The sequence below is a fragment of the Salmo trutta genome, chromosome 30, assembly GCF_901001165.1.
Source record: "Salmo trutta chromosome 30, fSalTru1.1, whole genome shotgun sequence".
Taxonomy (NCBI): domain Eukaryota; kingdom Metazoa; phylum Chordata; class Actinopteri; order Salmoniformes; family Salmonidae; genus Salmo; species Salmo trutta.
This window is the reverse complement of record NC_042986.1, coordinates 29,582,574-29,609,306: the sequence shown is the minus strand read 5'-3', so window position 1 is coordinate 29,609,306 and position 26,733 is coordinate 29,582,574. Positions and strand designations below refer to the sequence as shown.

Below are 26,733 nucleotides of genomic sequence, written 5' to 3'. Positions count from 1 at the left end.
AGAATTATAGAATTCACATTTCTAGACTGGAATTAGTGTAAACCAAATCATGATGAAGAAAAACAGATGTATTTACTAAAAATATATCAATGTATCACAAACATAGTTTTCTGAGTGTCTCTAAATTAGCAATTCACATTTTCTTATGTAAACTACTACATGGTAAAATATTGAAATGTTTGCCATTTGGTATGATAGTATTAAACAAATATAATTTTGTTTTAGATTATAACACAGTAGTTTCTTGCAATTATTATCTACTTTATATCAATACATTGTTCACGGTTTCTTCACTGTTATAACAATAGTTTATGTCACCTAAAAGTCTTGTCAGCACTCTCAAGGTATAGCTAGTAGTAATATGTATTAAATGATTGGACAAAGGACACTATTTACAGTAATCAGCTTTTTTTGGGGGGGGTGTCAAAGGTTGAGGTCATGATGTGTCTCTTAGCAACTTCAAATATCTCATTGTACTGTTTCTTCACAGTATCACAGTATAAAAAGCCAGGGTTGTGATCAACACCAACTCCATCATAATTGAGTCAGTTCAATGACAAATTAAATGTATTCAATTCATTAAGTACATTTCAAATACCGCCTGTGAACTGACTGGTATGAACTCTTCCTCTCTCCTTCCTTCCGACTGTAATATACTTCACTGCTGCTCAGGTGTCCTCAAGGTGACAATCCATAGGAAGACATGTTGCTGATGACTGATGAATTCTCGACCCACCCTCTTCCCTCAATGACTTCAACACATCATATCGTACATAACATAAAACAACCAAATGCACAACAAAAAACATATTAACTGTATTCTCAAAATAAATGTATGCATAAATAAATAAAAAGTAAAACATGAAATAGACCAGCAATGAGAATGTATCCATCCTTCTCTTGCAAGTAACCCACATCCCTACAAAAATAATAAGAAAAGCAACAAGATTGACAGACAGATCAAATAAAACACAAGGACAAACACAACAAAAACATCTGACCTCTAGTTTGGGGAATAATTTGTCTTTTGAATATGTCCACTCCTCTGTATGAGAAGAAACTCATGTGCCATTTGACATCTAGTGATCTGATAGCCATTGAAAAACCTAAACAGGTTTGATGCCACAGCTTTCTAGATGATGAGAGGAGCAGACATGATGCTGGTAGAGGTGATTGAGAGTAAAGTAGAATTCAGCTGGTGCCTTTGGGGGGGGGTACTAACTACGTAGTGCAAAGTGAGCTGATATGTTATGGGATGGGTTTATGTGTGTGTGTGTGTGTGTGTGTGTGTGTGTGTGTGTGTGTGTGTGTGTGTGTGTGTGTGTGTGTGTGTGTGGGATGTGTGTGTGTGTGGGATGTGTGTGTGTGTGTGTGTGTGTGTGGGATGTGTGTGTGTGTGGGATGTGTGTGTGTGTGTGTGTGTGTGTGGGTGTGTGTGTGTGTGTGTGTGTGTGTGTGTGTGGGATGTGTGTGTGTGTGGGATGTGTGTGTGTGTGTGTGTGTGTGTGTGTGTGTGTGTGTGTGTGTGTGTGTGTGGGATGTGTGTGTGTGTGGGATGTGTGTGTGTGTGGGATGTGTGTGTGTGTGTGTGTGTGTGTGTGGGATGTGTGTGTGTGTGGGATGTGTGTGTGTGTGTGTGTGTGTGTGTGTGTGTGTGTGTGGGATGTGTGTGTGTGTGGGATGTGTGTGTGTGTGTGTGTGTGTGTGTGTGTGTGTGTGTGTGTGTGTGTGTGTGTGTGTGTGTGGGATGTGAGGGATGTGACTGAAGTAAAGGTGCAGGGAGGGTGGAAGCAGGGGCCATAAACCATTAAGCTGCAAGGTGAATGGGTGTGGATTTGATTTGAGGTCTCTCAGGAGTAGATGGTGATGACCTCGCGTCCACCACCACGTACTAGGAGGACCCGGTTGAGACCCTCGGTGAGGACTTCCAGGAACTCCATATCTGAGAAAGGATTAGAGTTAAGGAATAAGCAAGTTTTCACATCTGGCTTTTGTAGCCTATTCATGCCAGCTATCCTGTTGAGCCTTTTGGTTTGACTTACATTTATGACAGTAGAAGCTACGTATTGTTATAGTATTATAAAATACAGAAGTCTATAATATAACATATTATGCCAAAGATATGATAGGATACAGTTTTCCTCTCCCATGCGGTTCTTGGGTGGTCCAGGCATGTTGAGCAGCACCAGCTTGGCCTCCTTGGACTTCTTCATGATGACCTCATTGAGCCTCAGTGCTGTGTGCATGCGCCTCACGTTGGACTGGTTCCTGACGGGACAGACAGGAGTACAGTACAGAATGCATGTTGCATCATTACTGCTATTTCACAACATGCATGGAAAACTTTTAAATATCATGCTAATATAATACTTACAGGCTCTCCCACTCCCTGCAGCATGGTAAGAAGAGAATGACAATTCAGAGATCTTTACAATACTGAACTTACATTGAGAAGTTGTGTTGTGCGGATGACACTCAAAGCCTTTCAAACCTTTGTGGTATTACTTCTGAAACTAGCTTATAAACCACTGCCACCCCCCAACAGTAACAACCTATAAATACTTTGTCCTTATTTTCTATTTACTTTAAAGGGAAAGGGGGATACCTAGTCAGTTGTACAACAATGCATTCAACTGAAATGTGTCTTCTGCATTTAACACGGTTTAGGAGTACACTCCCAGAAAAAAAGGGTTGCAAAAGCATTCTTCGGCTGTCCCCAAAGGAGAACCCTCGTTGGTTCCAGGTTAGAACCCTTTTTGGTTCCAGGTAGAACACTTTTGGGTTCCATGTAGAACCCTCTGTTGAAAGGGTTCTATATTGAACCCAAAATGGTTCTACATGGAACCAAAAGGGTTCTATCTGAAACCAAAAGCGGTTATTCAAAGGGTTCTCCTATGGGGACAGCCGAAGAACCTTAAAGGTTCTAGATAGCACCTTTTTTTCCTAAGAGAGTGGTCCACACAAGCCTTTGGACGCGTGATTGAAAGTGAAAGTGACAGCAGACTCACGGCTTCATGTTGAAGATGTCTTTGACCCCGCCCTGCTCTGGGTGGCCTGCTGCAGCCTGGGTCTCAGCCTTGTCTGTCCAGGTCATCTGCACCTCCGACCCGGGGGTGGCAGCGCTCCCTGCGGGCGTGGTGGGGGACGTGGGGTTCTTATTGTGGATCAGCTGCACCTGTTTAGGGCGGGAGACAGCCACAGACTAAGAGAGGGACACCACACAACAACGTGACAGGGTGAAGGAAAGAAAGAGAACTGTCAGTTGGGGTGATGCAATAAAAACACCAGACCACCACTGGGCGGTGAGTTGAAAGCACAATTGGGGCACTGTAACAAAGAAACTAGGTAAGATGCTGTTCTGTCATATCCCTTCTTTAGGCTGTAGAGGAAAAGGTCCCCTTAAAATGCTACACGCCAGAGAACAATGTCAAAGTGAGAGAATTGGCATTTTGACAGAGGAGTAGCCCTATAGATGACAGAGGATAGACAGAACAAAGAAAAATGCAGCAGATGAGAGAGATGGTGAGAAATAATAGGACCATTTAAACACAGCAGAATGAAGGACAGATAGAGTAGCACATGGGGATGTGTGAAACTTACTCCTCAGCCTGAAGTGTCCCCAATTACGCCAGAGAATAGCTAGGTTTTTGTGTGGCGCTGACTGGTAAGACGCTTTAGGAGGGGTGGTCACGTGTGCAAGCAAGGCACAGGTCCTGGGTTTGAGGCTTGGTGTGAGCCGAATAAGGAGGATGTGGTACTAGCTAAGGAAGCAGCGTGATGTCTATTACAGTGGTGCCTAGTGACTCGGATCTACAGTTGCGCTCAGCTCAACACTGGGGTCGCTGTTGAGTAGGTTTTAGGGGTGAATGTAGCACATAGGGGATGTGTGAAACTTACTCCTCAGCCTGAAGTGTCCCCACTTATGCCAGAGAATAGCTAGCTTTTCATGTGACACTGACTGGTAAGATGCTTTAGGAGGACGGTCACGTGCGCTAGCAAGGCACAGGTCCTTGGTTGGAGCCTCGGTGTGAGCCAAATCAGGAAGAATCGGTGCTCGTTAAGCAAGCAGTGTGGCATCCTTTACACATAGTACAAAGGTTGCTCATGTAACCGATGTGAAATGGCTAGTTAGTTAGCGGTGGTGCGCGCTAATAGCGTTTCAATCGGTGACGTCACTCGCTCTGAGACTTGTAGTAGGGTTTCCCCTTGCGTTGCAAGGGCCGCGGCTTTTGTGGCGCGATGGGTAACGATGCTTCGCTGGGTGTCAGTTGTTGATGTGTGCAAGGGTCCCTGGTTCGAGCCTGGGTTGGGGCGAAGAGAGGGACGGAACCTACACTGTTACATTGATGCTGTTGACCCGGATCATTGGTTGCTGCGGAAAAGGAGGAGGTCAAAGGGGGGGTGAGTGTAACCGATGTGAAATGGCTAGTTAGTTAGCGGTGGTGCGCGCTAATAGCGTTTCAATCGGTGACGTCACTCGCTCTGAGACTTGAAGTAGGGTTTCCCCTTGCGTTGCAAGGGCCGCGGCTTTTGTGGCGCGATGGGTAACGATGCTTCGGTGGGTGTCAGTTGTTGATGTGTGCAAGGGTCCCTGGTTCGAGCCCGGGTTGGGGCGAAGAGAGGGACGGAACCTACACTGTTACACTCAGAGAGTTAGGTATGAGGACACTTCTGTACCTCCTCCTCTGGTGTCTCCTCCACGCTGACTCCTGCCGGCTCCTCACTGCTCTGCTGAGACTGCAAGTTAGACGGGTTCTTACGACGGATAGAACCACGGGATGAATCAGTGATGCTCTGGATCTGTGGAAATCAAAGCAGCAAGGGGTTTTAAAGAGAGACAAAGAGTTCAAACATGAAACTTTGAGTCGAGATATGTAAGTTACTGGTACAACAAATCACAGAGAAGCAATGTGTCAATACTTGACAGATTATAACTGAGGGGTGGATAGCTCAACGCAAAGCCAGATTTAATGCATATGTTCTGTAGCATGTGTTTTCCTGTATTTTTTTTATTTTTTACATGCATGACATTATAGAATGAATACTTGTTTTTGAAGTGGAATAGTCATTTTAAGAGCACACAGGTTGTTCTGTAAGTCCTCATACATTATCTTATCTGATGTTAATATTGTTCAGCTTGCTTTCTTGATTAATGAGACAGATCAGACCAGGCAAGTGCAGACACAGAGATTGCATTTTAAACCTAGCTCAGTAATTATAATCATTCCCCTGCTGCCTTGCCCTGTTGCTGGCATTTCAAATTCAGTGAGTGATGATGGCTGGCTGAATACAAATAACAAGGTAGAGGTGAGCTAAAAAACCTTCAGATAATCTATAAGGGCATTGTTTTATTCAACACAAGTGGTACTAAAAGGGGTTAGATAAACCATAGGAACTTTCTTTTGGCCATTATGGCTTTGTTTGGTGATTGCTAACAACCACACTGGTAACATTAAATCATAGTCAGTTACCTATGTATGAGTTATACATTAGAGGAGGGAGGTGTCAGAGCTTACCTCTCTCTCCATCTCATTTTTGGTGAGGTGCATCTGTTTGAGGATCTGGGAGCGCTGCTCCATCACCAGGGTCTTCTCATATGTATAGGCTGAGATGTCACTGTCATGCTAAAAAGGCAAATGGGTGTTAAAATATATCAATGCACATTATTTGACTGAACTGCCATTGCTCTCACCAATACATCACCTTACGGAGCATATGTTAAAAAAATATAACATGTTTTTGTCCCTCACCATTTCCACCACCTCGACCTCGGCATCGATACGCAGGTGATACAGGAAGGTGATCAGGTCTTTCTTCATCTGGATGCTGTTGTCGTCCATTTGGGCCACGGTGAAGATGCGCATCTTACACTTCCTCCAAACCTGTCAACACAAGGAAGTCTATGGCTGATTGCTGAATAACAAACACTGAAAAACATGATCTCTCCAAATCCCCAAAATGGGATCCCACCTTGTGCTGGCGGAGAAGGAAGGGCAGCAGCATCAGCATGCCTCCATCATGGACGATCCACCACACGTCAATGTGGCCTTCAGTGAAGCGTTCTCCGTTTGACGGGTAGGCAGCGATGTTTTTAGGGACCAGCAGAGCCATGCTGGCTGCAGTTGTCTCCCTAACCACCTCTGCAGAGGTGTTGAACATGAGTTAGGATATGATGATGATAACACACAAAACCTTCCCAAAGCATTCTTAGCATAGTGAAAAACCTGTCATCTGACCACCTCTAACTCACCGATGAAGTTCCTGAAGCGCAGGTTGTCCTCGACCTGTTTCCAGGTGCGTGGCCAGCTGACCAGCACAGTGTTGTGCTTCAGGCCTCCCAGCCCCCCTACCTGGATCAGGTGGGAGGTTCCATCCCTCAGGTTGGAGGAGATCACCACCTGGGAGAAACCCTTCACCTTCTCTGTCTCCATCAGCTTCCTCAGAGACTGGAGCACACAGTGGAAGAGAGACCAGGGTGTTATAAATGATTCATAAATGATTCATCACTGTTTCTGTGTGTGTGTCTCTCAGACAGTACGGACCTGGTCTGCCTTCTGGGCCTCTGCATGGTTGTTGAGGAAGGTGCCCACCACTGAGGTACCCACGATGGTAAGACCTTTTCCTGCTTTCAGCTGATTGGTCAGGGACAGCAGACGGGGCTGCTCCACATTCTGTTCTGAATCCATGCTCACCAGAACCATAATCTGAGGCCTAACCAGCAAGAATATCAACAATCAGTTACATTCAGATTTACAGAGAGACTAAAGCTGGAAACCGGCAGAAATACCATAGATAATGTCTGTTTTTAAAATTCATGAATATCAAATATATCAAATATCAATATCAAATCTCAGTATGATCAAATACATTTCCCTTGAGTTCAGTACAGTACAGATGATGACTAAAGCTTGTGCAATAATAGAAGTGTATCTTGTAGTTGTGAGTACCCCTCTCTGTGACTCACTGACCTCCAGTTCTTGGTGTGAGGCGGTCCCTCCTCCAGCCTCATGAGGGCGAAGCGAGCAGCGCTGAGTGAGATGCCACGTATACCATCTCCCCACTCCTTCTCTGCCCTGTCACACACCACCGAGCAGAGAGTTAGAGCCAATTAACCATCAATGAACTGAAATGTTCACTGATGCTTAGTATGTGTGTTTAATAGCCTGTGAGTTTGAACATGAGAACATCCCAACAGTGTTTAACCATTGTATTGAAAAATCTCCAGTTTGATTTATATTTCATTCACATATATTTTTTGATGCCAAGTGTGTGCAAAGCTGTCAAAGGCAAAGGTGGCTACTTTAAAGAATCTCAAATATTAAATATATTTTGATTTGTTTCACGCTTTTTATTCACTATTATTTTACAATGTCAAAAATTGTCAAAATAAATTATTTTGACTGGTACTGTGTGTATATATATACAATATATATATATATATATATATATATATATATATATATTGATGTGAGGACAATATTAGCATTACATGTAAGTCAGTTTTTACCATCTCCTCTTTGGTCACTGAGAGTTCCACACGTTGTGTGTGAAAGTGGTGACATGCCAAATGGTGCTAACCGGAGAAATGTAACTGCTATTCCTACTTGGTTTTCTCTTATAATCCAATCTCCAGTCTCCTGTTGTTCTGAAATCTCAAAGTAATCTGACTTGTATTGAAACTCTGTGATTTTAAATGCAGAAAAGGTTTGAAATTTTTACAACTTAACATTCATAGTTTATTACCTAAAATGGATCATGTCAGGATGTGGACCTCTCAGGCAGACCCTGATATTTTTATTTTATCTGAAACTTGGTTAACTGATAAAACCCTGGTTAAAATGTGTTTAGGGCTGATAGGAAAGGCAAAGGTGGTGGTGTTGCTATTTACACAAATAATCTTCTTTCTGTGTCTCTGTTAAAGGCTACCACCAGTCCTAAACAATTTTAATTGTTGGCTTTAAGTCGGTACTTGGGCTCAAACCAAAAAATAACAGTTAAAGGAACCTATCGTCCACCCTCCACCAAGAAGTGTGTACTCAACTAACTCACTGATTTAATTTTAATATTTACTACCCCAGAGGTGTTGATTGCTGGAGATTTTAACCTTGCATGTGAAACGCAGGATGCTGACTGACTGTTTAAAGGATTCTTGTACTAATCTAAATTTGTGCCAGCTGATTACAAAGCCTACTCGTCCAAACCTAAAGGACCCTACGAAATCGACTTTGATTGACGTCATATTTACAAATACTCCAGAGAAATATGCTGGGAGTAGGTATTTTCTTTGGATATTTGTGACCACTGTCCCATTGTATGTGTCAAAGATATACGGATGACTAGATCCAAACCTCGTTTTACCAAACAAGAGGAATTCATATTTTTTTAATGAACAGGCCTTTTGTTTGTGATCCTTATTTTGCTGACTTTGATTGTATTGCATCTATACCTGACCTAGAGTTGGCTCTGAACCACTTCTCAAATGTTTTCAATTGTATTGCAGATAAACATGCTCCCTTTAAAAAACTGAGAATTAAAAATAGGTCTTGCCTTTGGTTCAGTCCAGAGTTATCTGAAGTCATACACAACAGAGATGCTGCCTGGGCCAAAGCTAGATTCACAGACTCGGGCCCAGACTGGCAGTCTTTCAGGCGATTGAGAAATCGGTGTGTATAAAAATAGTTAAAAAAGCAAGATCTGATTATTATGTTAATACACTATCTGAATGTACAGGGAACCCAGCTACATTTTGGAAAGTTGTTATGTCACTGAAGGGTTGTGTCTCCTCTTCTCTCCCCCAATAAATTTATTTAGATTCTGGCCCTATAATGACAAAATTGACATCATTAATGCATTTAATCACCATTTTATCTCTGCGGGCTATATATTTGAATGTATTTCAAAGCCAGCTCTTGAAATGAATAGTTTGGATGTTGATGGTGAAAATCTATTGACTGAAAATGCTGGTCAGGAGTTTTCTTTTTGGAAATTCACTGAATTTGGATGCTTTAGACAAACAAATCCACAGGGGCTGATCAATTGCAGCCTGGTCTGCTTAAGTGTGCAGCTCCCTTTATTGCTGGCTCAGTAGCCCACATTTGAATTAACATTGTTATCAGGAAGTATTCCAAAACCATGGAAATCCGCACGTGCTGCCACTCCATAAAGGTGGGGATACAAAGGATCTTGAAAACTATCGCACCATTTCAAGACGACCTTCTTTAGCGAAGATTCCTGAATCCTTGTTTAATGTACAACTTCATTCCTTTTTACCTGATAATTGTATTTTTAATATAAACCAATCAGGGTTTAGACCTGGGGATAATACTACCACAGCAACAATGCTAGTTGTTAATGATCTTGTCAATGCCTTGGGTGCTAAAAAGAGCTGTGCTACCTTGTTTATTGACCTGTCAAAGGCGTTCGACACTGTGGATCATTCTGTTTTGCTGAAGAAGTTATCAAAAATAGGCCTGGGATATACAGCCCGTTTATGGTTTCAGAATTATCTTAGCGACAGAACTCAGGTCATCTTCACAGATGTGGTTAAATCTGAATTTCTTGAGATTCAAAAAGGTGTTCCTCAGGGTTCGATTTATTATTATTGTTGTTCACCTTGTACATTCATGACATAGGAAACACTGTTAATACTTGTAACATTCATCTCTATGCAGATGACACAGTTTTGTGGTCCTGTGCCACCTCGGTGCAGCAGGCCATTTGTGAACTTCAGCATGACTTTGATTCAATTCAGAAATCACTTACAAATCTTAAATGAAATCAAATTTTATTTTTCACATGCGCAAAATACAACAGGTGAAATGCTCACTTACAAGCCCTTAACCAACAATGCAGTTTTAAGAAAATAAGAGAGATAAGAGATAAGAATAACAAATAATTAAAGAGCAGCAGTAAATAACAATAGCGGGGCTATATACATGGGGTACCGGTACAGAGTCAATGTGTGAGGGCACCGGTGTCAACGTTATTAAAGTGACTATGCATAGATAATAACAGTGAGTAGCAGTAGCGTAGAGAGGGGGGGGGGCAATACAAATAGTCTGGGTAGCCATTTGATTAGCTGTTCAGGAGTCTTATGGCTTGGGGGTAGAAGCTGTTTAGAAGCCTCTTGGACCTAGACTTGGCACTCCGGTACTGCTTGCCGTGCGGTAGCAGAGAGAACAGTCTATGACTAGAGTGGCTGGAGTCTTTGACAATTTTTAGGGCCTTCCTCTGACACTGCCTGGTATAGAGGTCCTGGATATCAGGAAGCTTGGCCCCGGTGATGTACTGGGCCATACGCACTACCCTCTGTAGTGCCAAGAGGTCGGAAGCCGAACAGTTGCCATACCAGGCAGTGATGCAACCCGTCAGGATGCTCTCGATAGTGCAGCTGTAAAACCTTTTGAGGATCTGAGGACCCATGCCAAATCTTTTAGGTCTCCTGAGGGGGAAAAGGTTTTGTCGTGCCCTCTTCACAAATGCCTTGGTGTGCTTGGACCATGTTAGTTTCTTGATGATGTGGACGCTAAGGAACTTGAAGCTCTTAACCTGCTCCACTACAGCCCCATCGATGAGAATGGGGGCATGCTTGGTCTTTCTTTTGCTGTAGTCCACAATCATCTCCTTTGTCTTGATCACGTTGAGGGGGACGTTGTTGTCCTTGCACCACACGGTCAGGTCTCTGACCTCCTCCCTACAGGCTGTCTCATCATTGTCGGTTATGTCATCAGCAAACTTAATTATGGTGTTGGAGTCGTGCCTGGCCGCACAGTCATGAGTGAACAGGGAGTACAGGAGGGGACTGAGCACGCACCCCTGAGGGGCCCCCGTGTTGAGGATCAGCGTGGCGGATGTGTTGTTACTTACCCTTACCACCCGTCAGGAAGTCCAGGATCCAGTTGCAGAGGGAGGTGTTCAGTCCCAGGGTCCTTAGCTTAGTGATGAGCTTTGAGGGCACTACGGTGTTTGAATACTGAGCTGTAGTCAACGAATAGCATTCTCACATAGATGTGCCTTTTGTCCAGGTGTGAAAGGGCAGTGTGGAGTGCAATAGAGATTGCATCATCTGTGGATCTGTTGGTGTGGTATGCAAATTGGAGTGGGTCTAGCGTTTCTGGGATAACGGTGTTGATGTGAGCCTTTCAAAGCATTTCATGGCTACAGACGTGAGTGCTACGGGTCAGTAGTCATTTAGGCAGGTTACCTTAGTGTTCTTGGGCACAGAGACTATGGTGGTCTGCTTAAAACATGTTGGTGTTACAGATTCAGACAGGGAGAGGTTGAAAATGTCAGTGAAGACACTTGCCAGTTGGTCAGCACATGCTCGGAGTAAACGTCCTGGTAATACGTCTGGCCCTGCGGTCTTGTGAATGTTGACCTGTTTTAAGGTCTTACTTACATCGGCTGCGGAGAGCGTGATCACACAGTCATCAGGAAAACAGCTGATGCTCTCATGCATGTTTCAATGTTACTTGCCTTGAAGCGAGCATATAAGTTATTTAGCTCGTCTGATAGGCTCATGTCACTGGGAAGCTCTCGGCTGTGTTTCCCTTTGTAGTCTGTAATAGTTTGCAAGCCCTGCCACATCCGGCGATTGTCGGAGCCGGTGTAGTGCGATTCGATCTTAGTGCTGTATTGACGCTTTGCTTGTTTGATGGTTCGTGGCATAGTGCAATTTCTTATAAGCTTCTGGGTTAGAGTCCCATTCCTTGAAAGCGGCAGCTCTACCATTTAGCTCAGTGCAAATGTTGCCTGTAATCCATGGCTTCTGGTTGGGGTATGTATGTACAGTCACTGTGGGGACGACGTCCTCGATGCACTTATTGATAAAGCCAGTGACTGATGTGGTGTACTCCTCAATGCCATCGGAAGAATCCCGGAACATATTCCAGTCTGTGCTAGCAAAACAGTCTTGTTGTTTAGCATCTGCTTCATCTGACCACTTTTTTTATAGGCCGAGTCACTGGTGCTTCCTGCTTTAATTTTAGCTTGTAAGCAGTAATCGGGAGGATAGAATTTTGGTTAGATTTGCCAAATGGTGGGCGAGGGAGAGCTTTGTACTCGTGTGTGGAGTAAAGGTGGTCTAGAATTGTTTTCCCTCTGGTTGCACATTTAACATGCTGATAGAAATTAGGTAAAACTGATAAAAATGTCCCTGCATTAAAGTCCCCGGCCACTAGGAGCGCCGCCACTGGATGAGCGTTTTCCTGTTTGCTTATGGCGGTATACAGCTCATTGAGTGCGGTTTTAGTGCCAGCATCGATCTGTGGTGGTATGTAGAGAGCTACCAAAAATACAGATGAAAACTCTCTAGGTAGATAGTGTGGTCTACAGCTCATCATGAGATACTCTACCTCAGGTGAGCAAAACCTCGAGACTTCCTTAGATATTGTGCACCAACTGTTGTTTACATATATGCATAGGCCCCCGCCCCGTGTCTTACCAGAGGCTGCTGTTCTATCCTGTTGATAGAGTGTATAACCCACCAGCTGTATGTTCTTAATGTCGTCGTTCAGCCACAACTTGGTGAAACATAAGATATTACAGTTTTTAATGTCCCGTTGGTAGGATATACGTGCTTTCAGTTTGACCCATTTATTTTCCAGCGATTGATCTTTAGCTAGCAGGACGGAAGGCAAAGGAAGATTAGCCACTCGTCGCCTGATCCTCACAAGGCACCCTGATTTTTTTCCGCAAAATATCTGTTTCCTTCTCCAGCGAATGGCGGGGATCTGGGCCTGGTCGGGTGTCTGTAGTATATCCCTCCCGTCCGACTCATTGAAGAAAAACTCTGATCTAAGGTGAGTAATCGCAGTTCTGATGTCCAGAAGCTCTTTTCAGTCATAAGAGACGGTAGCAGCAACATTATGTACAAAACAAGTTACGAACAACGCAAAAAAAAATAAAAAATAGCATGGTTGGTTAAGAGCTGATAAGACGGCAGACATCCCCTCCGGTGCCTTCATGATGCTTTAAATACAAGTAAAACCAAGCTCATGCTGTTCTCTCGGTCATGAAATGTTGGCACTGAGGACCTGCATATTTGCTCTACCAATGGAACCCAAATTGAACTTGTTTCTCAATAAGTACCTGGGTGTCTGGCTTGATGACAAGTTGTCCTTCGTAACGCATATAGAAAATATGTCTAAGAAGCTAAGATTCAAGTTTGCCTGTTTATATCGAAATAAATCATGCCTCTGTACTGAAAACAGGAGAAAAATTGTTCAAACAACGCTTCTCCATGTATTGGATTTGGTGATATTGTTTACATGCATGCGGCAACCTTTGTACCATTCCGCTATACATTTTATCACAGGGGACAATTTTAGGACTCATCATTGTAGTCTGTATAAAAATGTGGGATGGACCTCTGTCTGTAAGAAGAGAGCTGCATTCTCTTTTATTTATTTAAAAAGCAATCTGACAGAAACTCCCTTCATATGTAACTTCATTAATTAAGTTAAGAATCATAAGTTACCAAACCTGTTGTCAGGAATGGATAATACTAGTGATCCCTTCAGTCTCCACAGATTTGGGAAAATCTGTGTTTTGTTCTTTTGCCCTAATTTGTGGAACAATCTGCAGAGTTCACTGCAGCTAGATGTGCTGGTGTCACTCAGGCAGTTTAAATTATTGATTGAGGACCTCTATGTAGTTCAATGTGATTGCTTTTATTAAATATGTTTATTTCGTTATTGTGTGCTGAATTATATTGTTTTATACACATATGTGAGTATGTTTTCTTATTCTGTTTTTATTGTAATGTGTACAGGGCTCTCTTGTGAAATAGATTTTTAATCTCAAGGTTAAATAAATAAAAATATACAGTACCAGTCAAAAGTTTGGACACACTTACTAATTCCAGGGTTTTTCTTTATTTTTATTATTATATATAATTTCTTAGTTGCGATTTTTCTTTGCTTTGTAGTCCAAGGTTGGAAGCTCACTCACCCAGCGAACTCAATGTATTTGTAGATGCAGGTAGCAATCACCATGGCAACAATGGCGTAGTACCAGGAACAGATAAACATGAGCGACAGACACAAGCTCATGCCCAGGAAGGAGAGAGCCCTGTTGGGGAGAGGGACAGGAAGTTATATCCTCAGTCTGTTGCTTGTTGCTGCAACAGTCAAACCACTCACTGATTATAACAATAGCCACAGATTGGAGACAGGATATCTTGTTTCTCTGTCTGCTGTTGTTACGTTCGAGGCAGTAGAGGATCATTATAGGCTAAGCCAGGCTCCAGATTCTCACAGTGTCTCTGGCAGACTACTCAGGTAAATAACAGCTTCCTAACAGGAACCTACCTGGTCTGGCTTGATATCCAGTGCAAAACACAAATGCTATAGTAGACTGTTTCACACCTGAGAATATTAGCTAAGCAGCGCTCTTTGGCGATGATCCCATGGCTAAGATCTAGAGCTATGTCTGCTATGTTGAATTGTTTAACTCACCAGTGGTAGAACTTGAAGCGAGGCCTCCAGTTGGGGGTTCTCAGCAGAGTTTGCAGGGCACAGGCCAGGTTAACAAACATGTAGCACATCAAGAAGAACCTACACAGAGAGAGAAAGAAGAACTCAGAACAGCTATACTTGCTACCAAGACATAACCATCTCCATAGTGTGTTCAGGAGAAGCAGAGTATATATTAGACATGTGGTTGTCTTACATGGAGAGGATGGGGGCAACAGCGTCCAGAGAGGCGATGATGATGCCGATCTCACAGATACTGGCTGTGAGGAGTAGGGCCCAGGTAGGCTCTCCGTTGGCCTTGCCATGCCCAAACACCTACAGACAACGCACAACAGTGAGGTACAATGAACTATTAACACCCACACCTGCATGCACGCACACCTGAACATATAGCACAGCACATTGTAGTATTAAGTTGAGGGGACTGCAAGAGTTTCAGCCCCTCTCGCCCTCTCATTCAGGTCACACTGGTCCTTGCTGCAGCATGATTAATCACTATCATCCCTATATCACACGTTAGACATGTCTGCTCAGTCTGGGAAACTTTTCCTTAATCAGTGGGGGTGACAGACAGCTCCTGTCACAGCAACTCAACCTGAGCCTGGACTATAGTGGGACCATGAATTAGTAATCACTGATAGCCCCAACACACTTGAGGGCTATTTGAGTAGAGTGGATCTACATTTCTCTGAACAAACAGAGAAATTGTCTCGATGGTATTAGAAGAGTAGAAGCGGTGGTTCTGGTAATAGTATGCAGTATAATCTATACAGAAAATTACCAATGTCCGCTGATTGACCACTCCACAAAGTAAATAGTGCTAGTGTATATGTATGTGTGTGTGTGTTTACTCACTTTAAGGAAAGGGATTACGCTATCGCGGGAGATGGCCTGCAGGAGGCGTGGCGCTCCAGTCAAACTCTGAAGCCCTGCCCCACAGGTGGAGAAGAAGGAGCCAATCACGATCACCCATGGTGAAGGCCACGCCAGGGTACCAATTACAAGGTTACCATTCACCCCCTCACCAAACCTGAAATCAGAGAGACAGATCTAAGTTGCCTTTTTCAATTAGTTTTTGTCATAACAGCTGGCATCGTCCAGTGTCCATTGCAGTATCAATTCAGTGCACACATTCTCAATCAAGTCCTTTGAGTATTATTTGTTATTCTATGTGTTGCATCTGATTACATGGACAATTAGTGGGAGAGTATTGATTTTGAGATGGGCAAGACTCACGAGGCAACGATGCTAGTTATAGTAATACAGGAAGTGGATGTAGAGTGGAATACAAATAACTCACTTGTCCCTCAGGACCACCCCTTCAATGCAGGCCCCAAACAGGACCACGGCAGACATGTCTGGGAGGAGCAGTGAAGGAACACACACACAGACCTCACAATACACACATTACACAACGAAGAGCAACAATACGCTGCACTTGACCCATTTATGAAATTGCTTATTCCAGTTACTAATAAGCATGCACCCATTAAGAAAATGTCTGTAACAACTGTTAAATCCCTGTGGATTGATAAGGAATGGAAAAATTGTATGGTTGAGAGGGATGAGGCAACAGGAATGGCAAGTAAGTGTGTCTGCACAAAAACATACTGCAAATTCAGAAATCATGTGACTAAACTCAATAAAAAACAAGAAACTATACTATGAAACAAAGATCAATTATATCAATTATATAAAGAACAATAGTAAAAAGCTTTGGAGCACCTTAAATGAAATTCTGGGCAAAAAGGCAAACTCAGCTCCATCATTTATTGAATCAGATGGCTCCTTCATCACAAAACCCAGTGATATTGCCAACTATTTTAATAATTTTGTTCATTGGCAAGATTAGCAAACTTAAGCATGACATGCCAGCAATAAACGCGTATAACTGACAAAATTATGAAAGACAAGAATTGTAATTTGGAAGACTAGATTTTTTGTTGTTGTTGTCTATCAATACTGACAAGCCACCTGTGTCTGTCAACTTGGATGGAAAATGACTGAGGATGATGGCGGACGATATTGCCACTCCTATTTGCCATATCTTCAATCTAAGCCTAAAATCTAAGTAAACTTTTGGAAAAAAATGTGTTTGACCAGACAGACTTTTAGCACTCTTATAGGGAAAGACATTCAACATGCACGGCACATACACAAATTACTGATGATTGGCTGAGAGAAATTTGATGATAAAAAGATTGTGGGAGCTATTTTGTTAGACTTCAATGCGGCTTTTGACATTATTGATCATAGTCTGCTGCTGTAAAAACGTATGTGATATGGTTTACACCCCCTGCTATATTGTGGATAAAGAGTTACCTGTCTAACAGAACACAGAGGGTTTCTTTAATGGAAGCCTCTCCAACATTATCCAGGTAGAATCAGGAATTCCCCAGGACAGCTTTCTAGGCCCCTTACTTTTTAAAATCTTTACTAATGACATGCAACTTGCTTTGTATAAAGCCAGTGTGTCCTTTGTATGCGGATGACTCAACACTATACATGTCAGCTACTACAGCGAGTGAAAATTACTGCAACACTTAACAAAGAGCTGCAGTCAGTTTCAGAATGGGTGGCAAGAAATAAGTTAGTCCTAAATATTTCAAAATCAACAAGTATTGTATTTGGGACAAATCATTCACTAAACGCTAAACCTCAAATAAATATTGTAATGAATAATGTGGAAACTAAGCAAGTTGAGGAGACTAAACTGCTTGAAGAACCCTGGATTTAAACTGTCATAGTCAACATTTTTTGATGCAACAGTAGCTAAGATGGGCGTATGTCCATAATAAAGCGCTGCTCTGCCTTCTTAACAACACTATTAACAAGGCAGGTCCTACAGGCCCTAGTTTTGTCTCACCTGGACTACTGTCCAGTTGTGTGGTCAGGTGCCACGAAGAAGGATTTAGGAAAATTACAATTGGCTCAGAACAGGGCAGCACGGCTGGCCTTTAAATGTACACAGAGAGCTAACATTAATAATATGCATGTCAATCTCTCATGGCTCAAAGTAGAAGAAAGGTTAACTTCATCACTACTTGTTTTTGTAAGAAGTATTGCCATGCTGAATACACCGAGCTGTCTGTTCAAACTACAATCACACAGCTCGGACACCCATGCATACACCCCACAAGACATGCCACAAGAGGTCTCTTCACAGTCCCCAAGTCCAGGAAAGACTATAGGAGGCTCACAGTACTACATAGAGCCATGACTACATGGAACTCTATTCCACATCAGGAAACTGATCCAAGCAGTAGAATCAGATATAAAAAAAATACACTTTTGGAACAGCGGGGACTGTGAAGAGACACACACACAGGCACAGACACAAGCATACACATACACATGCTAACACACACACTCTACACAGTGACCTGAGGGCACACACTTAATGCGTTGTGAAAAGTGTTATGACATTTATTTTTAATATTATATAACTGCCATAATGATGCTGGACCCCAGGAAGAGTATCTGCTGCCTTGGCAACAGCTAAAAGAGATCCTTAATAAATACAAATACACTGTACCTACAGGCTTTAGTACAAACTGTACTAAATGAAGAATCAAATGCTTCATATTGTCTATTCAAACGTCACACATATTATATATAACATTCCAGCATATTTTCGTCAGTAGTCCCAGAGAAGGTTAAAAAAACATGGACTGCTCCAGTAAGACTGGCAGTATTTACTGTAGTAAAGGATACACACTATAGAAGTAGTGGTAATGGCTGCTATGGTGCCTATGGGGATGGACTTCTGGGCATCGCGCAGGTCTCCAGAGCGGTTAGAGCCAGCCATGATGCCTGGGAGGCAGAGGGACAGAAGAGGAGAGGGACAGAAGAGAGGTGGGGGGGAGGGGGACAAACAGGATCAAACAGGAACAATTCCCATCCTTCACACTTGATGTGTAATGGCTTGTCCTATGTTTCACACATTTTTTTTTACTTATTTATTTTTACTGTGCTAGCTAGGAAGTACTTTCTGAAAGTGATAAAGTGGAGGCCCCCCAAAAAAAGAATTTTTGATTAGCAACTTTTTTTAAAAACTCATCCTTTACTTGTAATAGCAACTGTGTTTTTTGTTTCTTGATTTTACAATCCAGAAAACTGGTGCAGTGTTCAACAAACTATTTTACATCTCCAGCAGCAGCTCTCACAAAACATGATAATACTAATGTCACAGAGCAAATGCTTGTACACAATGGGCATTTTATTCAGCGGTTATGAAACTGGGATGATAGTGGGAATGTGACTCATGTATTCCCCAGACTTTCTGCTGATGTGGTTTTTGGCAGAAATTCCACTTGATCTAATTTCACCTCATTCAGCTCCTCTAGTGTCATCAGTTCTGGAAAGTATTTCTCTGTCTCTCTGCATTTGGGACTGTGGAGAGACTCCCAGGTTACTATAAAGTGGATATAACAATAGGAATTATGTTTCTCATGTGAGAAATCCAATACTGCCATTAGGTGCCCTTGTATAAGCAAAATATTAGTTAAAGTATTCAAGCAGTGCTTTTTTGAATGTAGCATTTACTTTGAAATCATAAGGTAAAATGTTAATTTAATTATAATAACTTAATATAGGTGATTAGATTAATCAGGTTTGTGCTAGGCTGAAACAAAAGCCTGTACCCATGCTGTCCTTTTGGGATATGATTGGCCTAGTCCATCCTCAGCAGTGACTCCTGACCGTTGACCCAGTGACTGACCTGTGACCCCAGCAGTGACTGACCTGTGACAGAAGGGAAATAGATCCCCACCAGCAGGGTGAAGAAGCTGGTGATGTCAGCCAGGACGTAACGGTTGGAGTTGGTGATGGGAGCATCAGGGTCCTGCATGGCTGAGATTCCCCGCTTCTCCAAGAAGTCTCCCTTCTCCAGGTAGTAACCAAACAGGTTCTCTGTGAGAGTGAGACAGAGACAGAGAGATGCACAAATATCATAATAATTACATACCTCTTGCGAAGTAGCAGTATGTCTCTCTATTACAGACTACATTAGCTTACAATACGTTCTGAATGGGGCACTTCTTACCAGCCAGTATACCACTGCTGACCCCTGGGATGCCCTGGATCTCAGAAACATTGTTGTTGGCAAAGTACTCATCACAGGTAGCGTTGAGGAACTCCGAGTCGCAGAAAATCTTCCACAGCTTGGTGGTGACCGTGCCATTGTCCCTCTCAATGACCTTGGCACACACGTCAAATCCCTTGGAGATCAGAGTGCGGTTCCCCAGGATACACACGCTGTAGGGGGAGGACAGACAAGACATCATCAGCCACCGGTCTATTTAGAGGTTAGGAAAACATTACAGAAATTAACATAAATATGCAAGTCTCATGACTTAATTGAGTAAATGAAGTAAACATTAAACATGACCAGAGACAGGGTCATCATGACATTTGTTTTGTTTTTTTGTAAAGCTCTAACAACTTTAAAGTTGGAAACCTTAATTGGTCAAACTCCCATGTCTGTTTGGTATAATACAACAACAAAGAAGTTACTGCAAACAACAAACACCATTCCCCCTGGACATTATTCCACACATGGTAGGACAGCAGAATATGCAGGGCAACATTTTTTTCTCCCACGCTGACGAATGCGTCTCTCCTCTGTTTTCATCAACAAAATCAAAACAATAACAACGGCGCTAGGGCGAACAATGGCACTGTTTCCCCCAATGTGGATTCAATCTTTAAGTGAGCAACAGCGGAAAAGTGCACAAGGCTCAGTCAGGTCAGACTTACGGGAAAACAGGGGGTTCAAAGGCCGTCTTGATGACGCCAGCGTAAACAGCCAGGATGGACAGAATAACGCACGCCAGGAAGACCAGAGCCAGCTTGTTGACATATTTGACCCCCACAAACACCACCGTGGCCATGAAACTGAGCACAATGGTGCCATACACGCGCATGTTGTTCAGCATCGCTGCCTCCATATCAGCCCCTTCCAGACCCTCCATCTTAAAAATGGCCGCCTGGGGAAGGATGTAAATCTAGAAAAGGGAAAGATGGAGGGAGAGAGAGAAAGGGAAGGGATGAGAAAATGAGAGAGGAAGAGAGGAGAGAGTAAGAATAGGATGGAGGGAGAGAAAGGGTGTGTTAAAAAATGATAGAGGGAGGTATGAGGATAGAGGGAGGTATGAGGATGGAGGGAGAGAATGGGAGCAAGCGTCAGAAAAGAAGGATGAAGAAAAAAAGGAGGAAGGGAGTGAGTGAGTGAGAAGAGAGATCAGACATGATCTCAAACATTGGAGACATCAGATAAACGTAATAAAAATGGTATTATTTTTATGATGGTGGATGATGGAACAGACAAGGCACTAACAAATGAACCAGCATATGAAAGGAAATGCACTTAGTATTATTTTGAAAAAGCATCAGATCTAAATAAAGCTCTGAGTGTGACAGCTTGCTGGATGAATTCATGATAATTGAGATATTATGTCTAAGGAAAAATCACTCAGGAATTGCAACAACTTTTCATATTTGTCTAAAACGAAAAGATATCAACATAATGGGTTTCAATTGATTGTATTTAGTGGGTAGCTTTCGGCATCCTCATCTCTTGCATTACAATCTACACTGAAGAACACAGACATGTGAGTGCACATCTTCCCTTTGCATTAATCAATGTTGTGGTCTCGCCCCAATATAAAACGCTGGAAAAGGCACAGAGGAATACAAAACAGATAGTAAACAAAACAATAAAATAATAGCAAGCATCTCTCCTTACCAGCAGAAGTTCGATGGCACCAAGGATGTACATGGCACCGGCAAAAGTAGTCCCCAAATAGAAGCAGATTCCGACAGCTCCGCCAAACTCAGGCCCCAGGGAACGGGAGATCATGTAGTAGGAGCCTCCGGCTGAGACACACAAACACAACCATTGGCATTCCTCTTTGGCTCTATTTCTGCAACATTGTCTTCAAAGATGAACCCCAGGTCTGCACAAAAGTCTAAAGAATTGGGGCCTGAATCTGCGGAAGTAGTAGTTTGTAAACAAAAAGATAGTGCTGCATAGACATTGCTTAGGCATGTTAGTGAGAGATTGAATACAGTTCTAGACTTTCTCTACAATACTATGGTTCTATGGATAGGTACAAAATAGATTCTAGGTTTCTGAATAGAATAGTTTCACACTTTGACTTTGTGCAGGTGGTGGAAGCGGCGCTAATACAGTGTGGTCCTGATTTAGCCATGCTAGCATTACCTAAGCTGTGTTCAAATACCCATACTAACATACTGTATACTACATACTTAATGAGTATATACTATATACTATTAGTTAATTTTAGTATACTGTAAACGAGCAGTATGCTTTCAGTTGAGCGTACTAGCTCTTTGCCTGTCTACCGGAAGTTGATGCTGTTGCTATGCAACCTCTTGTTAGCTAGTTAGCATAACAAATGACTAGTTAGACATTTTACGACTTCGGGTGTGTTCTTAAATTCAATCTGGAGTGCCAGAGTGTGCTCGTAAATTCAGAGTGTTGTCAGGTTGGCCGTTTGTAAATTCAGGGCGTTTCGCTCTCGGGGCGCACACTGGACGCTCGGGCCGAGGAGTAGGGTTGATTTAAGCCTTCTGACCTTACAAAGGCAGCCAAACACCCAAGCTAACTACTTCCAGTCACAAATGAGACCACTAACCATTTTACTCGCCCTAGCAGAGCTGGTTAGGTAGTTTTCATGTTATCCAGAGCGTTGGTGACTGTAACTGTGCTGCTGGCAACAATTTAATTATGATTTTTTGCCAACTTTTACTGACACCGGCCAAATTCATCGGGTGTTGAGCGCTCATAAATTCATTATTCTGTGCTCTGGTACACTCAGACGAGAGTGCTCTGAAATCAGAGTAGATGGCCAGAGTGAATTTACAAAAGCACTCGAATGTCCATCGAAAACGCACAACAACTATACCATTTAGCTAAGTTAAGAATGACAAGAATAATGAAGTCAGTAAACGTTGGGTAGTTAGATAGCCTATAGTTAATATACTGGCAAGTTTGATGTATAAGTAGCCAACTAACATTATGTAGCTAGCTAACATACCGGTACATACTGCTGTAATGATATGCTATGTGGTTGGTAAGGACAGCGTAGCTAACAAATGGTCAGCCAACATAACGTGTAAGGTAACTTATTTGAAAAATAATTACTTTATTACGTTGCTCAACATTCTTGACATTTTCATAATTCGTTAAAGCAATGCATTTGTATCTGCTCTCATTGTACTTCGGCTGCATATTTTCAAATGCCTCGGCTTAACAGCGTCTGTATGTAATAGAACGTCATTTTGGCATAGTGGAACTGCCTATGTCACTACCTTATCTGCTTGAATAGAATACTAAATAGTAGCTAGCAAGATAGAGATCACAGAGGTCATTTTTAATGAGTGCATTTAGAAAGTGAATAGTTTGCATCAACTACCTTTGCTAAAACCCCTGCAAAGGTTTTGCTTGCAAACTTTGGTTTCGAATCGCGAGTTTCTGACATGTCTGCCTCGTGATTTGTTGGGAGAGTTCTCTGTCTGAGCGCCCACCCCAGATTTCTTTTTCCTTATCAAAGTTGTCAAAAGAGTCGGTCGTCGAAACCAGATCCTAGTTACTGTTGCATAGGGTCGGGTTTTCGAGACTAAGTATTACCTGTCCACAGACCTGAGCAATATCAGAGGACATGAAAACCCAATTGCTTGGAAATAACAACAGGATTTCCCTGCGGCACCCAGGCCTCCCACGCATTCACACACTGTGTTACGTACTCACCTGGCACCACTCCATTCGTTGCGATGGCACTCATGGAGATCGCTGTCAGCATGGTCTGAGACAAGAGAGTCAATGGGGAGAGAAAACTATATATTTAAAATGGAGGAGCAGTTAAATATATTTTATTCACCAGCTGCAGAGTTCTGATTCTTAGTTTAATAATATAGTGTTTGTGATGCTCCATCCTTATGCCATACTTCAGTATGAACTTTGTGAAGATGGTTCAAAATAGTTTCTTAGTTATATACTGAACAAAAATACACTATATATACAAAAGTATGTGGACACCCCTTCAAATTTGTGGAATCGGCTATTTTAGCCACTCAGCCGTTGCTGACTGGTGTATGAAATCGAGAACACAGATATGCAATCTCCATATCCAACACTGGCAGTTGAATGGCCTTATAGAAGAGCTCAGTGACTTTCAATGTGGCACCGTCATAGGATGCCACCTTTCCAACAAGTCAGTTTGTTAAATTCCTGCCCTGCCAGAGCTTCCCCAGTCAACTCTAAGTGCTTTTAATGTGAAGTAGAAATGTCTAGGAGCAACAACAGCTCAGCTGCAAAGTGGTAGGCCACACAAGCTCACAGAACAAAACTGTCGAGTGCTGAAGCACATAACGCATAAAAGCATCTGTCCTCAGTTGCAACACTTACTACTGAGTTCCAAACTGCCTCTGGAAGCAATGTCACAATAACTGTTCTCCGGGAGCTTCATGAAATGGGTTTCCATGGTCAAGCAGCCGCACACAAGTCTAAGATCACCATGCGCAATGCCAAGCTTTGGCTGGAGTGGTTCAAAGTTCGCCACAATTGGACTCTGAAGCAGTGGAAATGCGTTCTCTGGAGTGATGAATCACACTTTACCATCTGGCAGTCTGACGGATTAATCTGGGTTTGATGGATGCCAGGAGAACACTACCCACCCGAATGCATAGTGCCAACTGTAAAGTACAGAAATGGTTTGTCGAGATCGCTGTGGAAGAACTTGACTGGCCTGCACAGAGCCCTGACCTCAACCTCGTCGAACACCTTTGGGATGAATTGGAATGCCGACTGCGAGCCAGGCCTAATCGCCCAACATCAGTGCGCGACCTCACTAATGCTATTGTGGCTGAATGGAAGCAAGTCCCCGGAGCAATGTTCCAACATCTAGTGGAAAGCCTTCCCAGAAGAGTGGAGGCTGTTATAGCCGCAAAGGGGGGGAACAACTCCATATTACTGACCATGTTTTTGGAATGAGATGTTCGACAAGCAGATGTCCACATACTTTTGGTCATGTAGTGTATAAACGCAACATGTAAAGTGTTGGTCCCATGTTTCATGAGCTGAAATAAAATATCCCAGAAATGTTCCATACGCACAAAAAGCTTATTTCTCTCAAATGTTGTGCACAAATTTGTTTACATCCCTTTTAGAGAGCATTTGTACTTTCCCAAAGATAATCCATCCACCTGACAGGTGTGGCATATCAAGAAGCTGATTAAACAACATGATCATTACACAGATGCAACTTGTGCTGGGGACAATAAAAGGCCACTCTAAAATGTGCCGTTTTGTCACACAACACAATGCTACAGATGTCTCAAAGTGTGCAATTGGCATGCTGACTGCAGGAATGTCCACCAGAGCTGTTGCCATGAAATGTAATGTTAATTTCTCTACCATAAGCCGCCTCCAACGTCATTTTAGAGAATTTAGAGAATCTGCCTCACAACCGCAGACCACATGTAACTACGCCAGCCCAGGTCCTCCCCATCAGGCTTCTTCACCTGCGGGATTGTCTGACACCAGCCACCCGGACAGCTGATGAAACTCTGGGTTTGCACAACCAAAGAATTTCTGCACAAACTGTCAGAAACCAGCTCATGGAAGCTCATCTGCGTGCTCGTCGTCCTCACCAGGGCCTTGAACTGACTGCAGTTTGGCATCGTAAACTGACTTCAGTGGGGAAATGCTCACCTTCGATGGCCACTGGCATGCTGGAGAATTGTGCTCTTCACAGATGAATCCCGGTTTCAACTGTACCGGACAGATGGCAGACAGCATGTATGGCGTTGTGTGGTCGAGTGGTTTGCTGATGTCAACGTTGTGAACAGAGTGCCCTATAGTGGCGGTGGGGTTATGGTATGGGCAGGCATAATCTACGGACAATGAACACAATTGAATTTGATCAATGGCAATTTGAATGCACAGAGATATCTTGACGAGATCCTGAGGTCCATTGTTGTGACATTCCTCCATCAGCTTATGTTTCAGCATGATAATGCACGGCCCCATGTTGCAAGGACCTGTCTGTACACAATTCCTGGAAGCTGAAAATGCCCCAGTTCTTACTTGGCCTGCATACTCACCAGGCATGTCACCCATTGAGCACGTTTGGGATGCTCTGGATCAACTTGTACGACAGCGTGTTCCAGTTCCCGCCAAGTGGGACAACATTTCAATGGCCACAAACAACAGCCTGATCAAGATCTATGCGAAGGAGATGTGTAGTGCTGCTTGAGGCAAATGGTGGTCACACCAGATACTGATTGGTTTTCTGATCCACACCCCTACCTTTTTTGTAAAGTATCTGTGACCAACAGATGCATATCTGTATTCTCAGTCATGTGAAATCCAAAGATTATGGACTAATGAATTGATTTCAATTGACTGATTTCCTTATATGAACTGTAACTTGAAATTGTTGCATGTTGCGTTTATATTTTTGTTCAGTGTATTTGGCAGATGATCGATCATGACAACATACAATGCAACCTTGAACTAACCTGACAACTCATCAATCTAATCAACATCCTGCAGAAATAAAAGACAGAGATCATAGACATCTATAGTGCCAGTATTTATATCTAAGGTGGGGACAATCTGCAGGCTTGAGATAAAAGTTTCCCTTAGATTTAGGATCAGATAACTCATTGTGTAAATAACCTTAATAACAGATTTAGGATCAAATGAGCATACCTGTAAATAACCTTACTTATTTGATGGGTGTAAAAATATCTGACTCTGAATCAGTGGTTAGAAGCAACTTCTACACAACCTGTGTTGTACCCTTTTAACTGGGTCCCAGAGCCCCAGATGACCCAAGGGCATTGGCTGAATAAAGGATTCATAATAAATATGTTTGGGAAGGCAAACCAACCATCTCTGCTAAAGCTCAGTGATGCAGATAGCACATTTCACAAATCCGCAAGGCAGAATGACAATGTGGCGAGGGGGGGGGGGGGGGGGTGTAAGAGAGAAAATGGAGAGTGGAGAGAGAATGAAAGGGACAGACAGGGAGGGAAGTGGGGAGAGAGAAGTTAGGACTAGAAGGAATCATGAGAGATACTAAGAATGAGAGGGAGAGACAGGTGTCTGTGAGAGGGAGAGACAGGTGTCTGTGAGAGGAAGAGACAGGTGTCTGGGATAGAGGGGGACAGGTGTCTGTGAGAGGAAGAGACAGGTGTCTGTGAGAGGAAGAGACAGGTGTCTGGGATAGAG

General features: G+C 42.9%; 1 protein-coding gene across 3 annotated transcripts in view; it reads right to left on the bottom strand.

Moving 5' to 3' along the window:
* Positions 1–26,733, bottom strand: part of LOC115168458 (solute carrier family 12 member 5) — a 122,727-nt gene that overhangs the window by 17,900 nt on the left and 78,094 nt on the right. Inside the window, exons 5-26 of one of the 3 annotated variants that reach the window (XM_029723767.1) lie at positions 23,248–23,302; positions 21,220–21,350; positions 20,232–20,479; positions 19,519–19,730; positions 19,218–19,385; positions 18,189–18,287; positions 15,775–15,832; positions 15,330–15,504; positions 14,671–14,789; positions 14,457–14,555; positions 13,951–14,070; positions 6,969–7,073; positions 6,543–6,711; positions 6,251–6,446; positions 5,971–6,140; positions 5,751–5,882; positions 5,517–5,624; positions 4,678–4,800; positions 3,009–3,202; positions 2,375–2,389; positions 2,135–2,268; positions 1,722–1,942 (exon numbers count right to left, since the gene is read on the bottom strand). In XM_029723767.1, coding sequence (XP_029579627.1) covers positions 1,851–1,942; positions 2,135–2,268; positions 2,375–2,389; positions 3,009–3,202; positions 4,678–4,800; positions 5,517–5,624; positions 5,751–5,882; positions 5,971–6,140; positions 6,251–6,446; positions 6,543–6,711; positions 6,969–7,073; positions 13,951–14,070; positions 14,457–14,555; positions 14,671–14,789; positions 15,330–15,504; positions 15,775–15,832; positions 18,189–18,287; positions 19,218–19,385; positions 19,519–19,730; positions 20,232–20,479; positions 21,220–21,350; positions 23,248–23,302 — 2,922 coding nt within the window. In that variant the 3' untranslated portion in view covers positions 1,722–1,850. Of the gene's footprint in view, positions 1–1,721; positions 1,943–2,134; positions 2,269–2,374; positions 2,390–3,008; positions 3,203–4,677; positions 4,801–5,516; positions 5,625–5,750; positions 5,883–5,970; positions 6,141–6,250; positions 6,447–6,542; positions 6,712–6,968; positions 7,074–13,950; positions 14,071–14,456; positions 14,556–14,670; positions 14,790–15,329; positions 15,505–15,774; positions 15,833–18,188; positions 18,288–19,217; positions 19,386–19,518; positions 19,731–20,231; positions 20,480–21,219; positions 21,351–23,247; positions 23,303–26,733 lie in introns of those variants that run through there. The other 2 variants (XM_029723768.1, XM_029723769.1) reach the window with 2 other exon arrangements.